At 46.3% G+C, this 4,997-nt stretch overlaps 1 protein-coding gene across 1 annotated transcript; it reads left to right on the forward strand.

Moving 5' to 3' along the window:
* The first annotated feature begins 327 nt into the window (after positions 1–327).
* LOC128748412 (adapter molecule crk-like) lies at positions 328–4,560 on the forward strand. The gene is made up of 3 exons (XM_053847173.1): positions 328–815; positions 1,711–2,300; positions 3,112–4,560. The coding sequence occupies exons 1-3, from the start codon at positions 596–598 to the stop codon at positions 3,244–3,246; spliced, it is 945 nt and encodes a 314-aa protein (XP_053703148.1). The 5' UTR covers positions 328–595; the 3' UTR covers positions 3,247–4,560.
* The last annotated feature ends 437 nt before the right edge of the window (positions 4,561–4,997 follow it).

Consider the following 4,997-nt stretch of genomic DNA (forward strand, 5'->3'; position numbering starts at 1 on the left):
ATTGATTAATTCATTAAAAGCGTTTGTAGTCCTTAATATTCAGCCAAGAAACGGCAACACACTCATTTAATGATGGAAACAGATGTTTTCAGACATGCTGGTGTTGCCACTATCCTGAATAATGTCTCCCTGGATGCATTTCGTTTTACATTTTAAACGGGAATTATTGGTATCTGGTGAAATGAAGTGACATCTGTGTGGTTTCAAATACTCTTTGGCATTTATTTTCTTTTACATCTGACTGACGGTCAGAGGATGATGTGACTGATGTATGAAGAGTCAGATAAAGTTCGAAACAGACGGCGTCACTGGCGCTGACCACGCACCTTCCGGTAGATGAGGTCAACTTTTCCTCAGATCCGCCATTTCAGTCCTGGACTGTCTAGTTGCACGCTACTTTGGAATATTCCGGGGTTGTCGAAACGCCGAACCAGGTTTGGTGTGCAGTCGCTTGCAGACGCGCCGGCGGCGGAGGAGTTAGCTCCCGCAGCTAACGACGTTAGCACGGTTCTGCAGCTGCGACGCCAGGCACCAAACTTTTTGTATGAGTTGCGGATAGGGAGAGGCCTCAAGCCTCGGGCGGGATTCCACAGCCATGGCCGGTAATTTCGATGCTGGGGACCGTGATAGCTGGTACTGGGGGAGGCTGAGCCGCCAGGAAGCGGTGTCCCGGCTGCAGGGCCAGCGGCACGGCGTGTTCCTGGTGCGCGACTCCATCACCATCCCCGGAGACTACGTGCTGTCCGTGTCTGAGAACTCCAAAGTCTCCCATTATATCATCAACAGCATCAGCAACAACCGGCAGATGGGCTCAGGTAACGTACAACACCTCTGCAACTGGGTTACGAGAAATCAAAGGCGTTACACCCCCTTTTCACCAGAGCGCCAAACCTCACTGAGGAAATTGTATTTTAAGCTCTCGGGGCGGAAATACTGCGTTTTTATCTGCAGAAGTTGGTTTGTTTGTGGTCCCCCAGTTTCTCCATTCAATCGGCGTCTCAACCGAACTGAAAAATGTTTCTAGTGAAGAGGAAGAGGAGAAACCCACCACGCGTTTTCAAGATTTGGAATTCAAACTTATAACTTCGGTTGTAATTTGCCACGAATGTGCATATCTCTCTCTTTTTTTTTATTGCTTTTAAGCTTCCGGATGAGTTGAGTTTGGCTTGCTTTCATTGTTGGACTGTTCATTTTATTGATCTGCTTTCCAAACTGGAAAGACTGATACGTGTTTTCAGATGATTTCTCAGGGGCAGGGCTTGAATCGTGCTTTTGTTCCTGTCCTGACAAGAGTGGTGTTGTACGGGGTTCTGCTGTAGAAGTGGGCCGGGCCGCTGCTCTGCGGAGTGAATGGAACCGGGCCGGCTCCTGTCACAACTGGAGGATGACTGGTCACATCAGTGTCTGAGGAATGTCTGTGATCCTTGTGGCACAGCGTCACAATTGATATAATTGGGTTTGCGTTTTTGTCTTTGTTTAAGTGCCTCATGTTGTGAAAACATTCTTCTTTAAGTAGAGAATTATTTTTGTTGTTGGTCTACGACAAGGTTGTCCAAACCGGTCCTCACAGGGCCGGGATGGTGCAGGTTTTCGTTCCAATTGATCAAGCGTGCAGCTGAAACAAGCAACCCCTAGTCTTAGATGTCCTCCAGAGGTCACAAACAGAGGATGCTTTTGGCACACCAACTGAAATCGCCTCTCCCCTTTCAGGTTTAGCGCCTCCTCGGTTTCGGATCGGGGACCAGGAATTCGATGCACTGCCTGCCCTACTGGAGTTCTACAAGATCCACTACCTGGACACCACCACGCTGATAGAGCCCATCAGCAGAGCCAAACATGGCGGGGTCATCACCACCTCGCCTGTTGCCCCCCAGAAGTCCGAGGAGGTGGAATTTGTGCGGGCGCTGTTTGATTTTCCCGGCAACGATGACGAGGACCTTCCATTCCGTAAAGGCGATGTGCTGCGAGTGCTGGAGAAGCCGGAGGAGCAGTGGTGGAACGCCGCGAACCAGGAGGGCCGAATTGGGATGATTCCTGTTCCGTACGTGGAGCGGTACCGACCCGCCTCGCCCACGGCCAACAGCATGGGCGCTGCCGGTGCTGGGACTGGACACGGAGGGCCCGACGCAGGGCCAGACGGAACGGTGTCTCTGCAGGGCAACCCTCTGGGTGACCCAGGCCAGTACGCTCAGCCTGTGGTCAACACCCAGCTTCCAAACCTGCAGAACGGGCCGGTCTATGCCCGAGCGATTCAGAAAAGGGTTCCAAACGCCTATGACAAGACGGCGCTGGCTCTGGAGGTAACTATGACACAAAAAAACACTCATACAATGAGGTTATTTAATGAAAAACAGCCATAACACAACAGAGTTAGAGGAAGGCAATTAACCATTGCTTCTTGCGTCGCTGTTAAAAAAGACAATGAATTTAATGTTAAAATGCACGACTAATATTGTGACTCAAGTTGTGTTGAACTTAGTCTGTGACAACTGAATTGCCATTTCTTCATTGACACACACAAAGGCGACAGCTGATGCAGATGTCACTCGCCCTGGTTGTTCACAGTGAAATTCTGTTCAATGCAGAGAAAAAAAAGACTCCACTTTCTTGGTCGACAACAGTCTTGCAACGTCACTCAGTCCTTCGGCTTGAATAATTTAGCTGTTCACAATCCACATGAGGACATGAGACATTCCCAGGCCAGAGTCGACTCAGTGATGATCCAAGAAATCCATCAAAAAATGGGTTTTTATTACTTTGAAATGTTTCATTTGTTGATCCTCTTCATCGTGCTTTCAATTTTGTTTTGCATTAAGAGCGCCTCCTGGTGACAGCCGACACAATAACTGCACCCTTTTTCTTCTTATTGTACAGTCGCTGTTGTTGTGTTTCTCTTGGTGCTTTTTCTAAACAATCGAGCATGTTTGAATGTCGCAGCTTTTAAAGTGAGATGAGCTATTTGCGGTCTGGTCCAGCTTTGCGTTAGAACCAAAGATGGGTCAATCGATTCCCCGTCAATTCTTCCTGGAGCGGTCTATCGACCCGTCTGACGCTACTGAACCGATTCTGTCACAGCTGGATGCTAAACGTGTGTCTCTTCTGGTCCGGCAGGTGGGCGACATGGTCAAAGTGACCAAGATCAACGTGAACGGGCAGTGGGAGGGCGAGTGCAAGGGCAAGCGAGGCCACTTCCCCTTCACTCATGTGCGTCTGCTGGAGCAGCACCAGCCAGACGACGAGAGCTGAGGAGCCACCAAGTGCTCCGGACCTGGCAACATGGACTTGTCTGGAGGTCTTTAAGCGGACGCCATGAGAACAAAGCGTTTACACTGATGTCCGACTGATGTGGGTTTCCCCTCAAGCTCGTCCCGACATGACAAGTTCTTTTAAGTTTACGCCTCACTTCCAGAACAAAGTCTATTTTATGACTTGATATAAAACCTTGACACATTTTTAATGAGATAATCTGAGCCGAATTGAACCATTGAGACCATCCTGCTCCATTCAAAGCCAGGGAGCCATTATGAGTTTATGTTATAACTTCAACTTTCGTCATCTTAACGCCACGGTCCTGGAACACATGCCGACATGCTCCAAAATACCCTGGAAAGATCTGTGCATATGTCCCACCTTATGTATATTGTTGACTTAAAGTGGCTGGCTTTAAAAGAGGAAAAACAAAAACTGTCGATGGTCAGAAGATCTGTGTTTTTCTGACACAGGGTGTTAATTCCCACCACCTCAACCAACCTTGGTCATCGGCGCATCCGTTCTCTTCATGATTAAAATATTTTCATGACTAATATCATAAAATAGACCTGAATTTCTACCATCAGTGTAACGCATTCGTGATAGCCTCAAGGACAAATGGTAGCCCAGCTGCTAGAGACTCAAAGTAGAGCTGCTTTGAGTGAAACCTTTGAGGCTTCCTTGTCTTCCTGCATGGCCAGCGTTGGCGCAACCCAAAGACCCGTTCAATTTCCAATCACTGTCACTCGAAACCCAGTATCAGTCTGACTCTTGTTGATCGAGAACTGAAGCCAGTTTTCCTCGTCTTCCTTGCCTGTTGCTGCAGTCGCACACAGAAGGGAAAAACCCAACAGATTCTGGGTGCTACATGACCCTAAAAAAAACTTTGCCTGACGACTGTGAAGGTCTTAAAGCGACACTACACCTTCTGTTTTTGTTTTTTTTGTGCTACACTTTGAATCCGTACTTTTCTTGCCTATTACTGTTGTCTGTCTTCCGATTGTCTGATTCATGATCGGTGCCTGTGACGGATCTGATGTTTGGAGGGAACAGCCAGGATGTTTTGATAAAAAAAATATATACATATGTATATATATATTGAACTGCATCGATTGTATGTCTTTTTCATGGGTTCTTGTGGGGGTCACAGTCATAGTTGAAGTGTTGATGAATCCCAATCTCCAGCTTCCATTTCAGCAGGTATTTGTGACTTCATCCTGAGTATTTTTGTTCAAGAAGTCAGCGGGACCCACCTCACTTGGTCTCTCTTTGCTCCATCAGTTATGTTCAATTAAAGGTCTATTTTCTGTGTCTGAAGACCCCTAACTTCACACTTGGCTGCTGAGGTAAACCCATTTTTGTGAAACAAACTTTTTGGCTAAATTAAATGTAAAAAAAAAAAAAAAAAAAATATATATATATATATATATATATATATATATATATATATATATATATATATATATATATATATATATATATATATATAAATAAGAAACCTCACAAAAAAAATAGCAATATTACGCTATTTTTGGATGCTATTGTGTTTTCTGGATGTTTGTAGATTTTGGTGCATTTTAAAGTGTATACTGAGTCGGACTTTAAAATGCCTTGACGGCCGGATTTGGCCGTTGAGTTCGAGGCGCATCTTGTCGATAGAACAGGACTTCATCGTCGTAGCTTCAGTCAAATGGAGGTTTCAAATGCGACTCGGCCCTTCTCACCGAGCATGACGTCAGCGCGGGTTT

Source organism: Synchiropus splendidus, chromosome 17 (assembly GCF_027744825.2).
Source record: "Synchiropus splendidus isolate RoL2022-P1 chromosome 17, RoL_Sspl_1.0, whole genome shotgun sequence".
Classification (NCBI taxonomy): Eukaryota; Metazoa; Chordata; class Actinopteri; order Syngnathiformes; family Callionymidae; genus Synchiropus; species Synchiropus splendidus.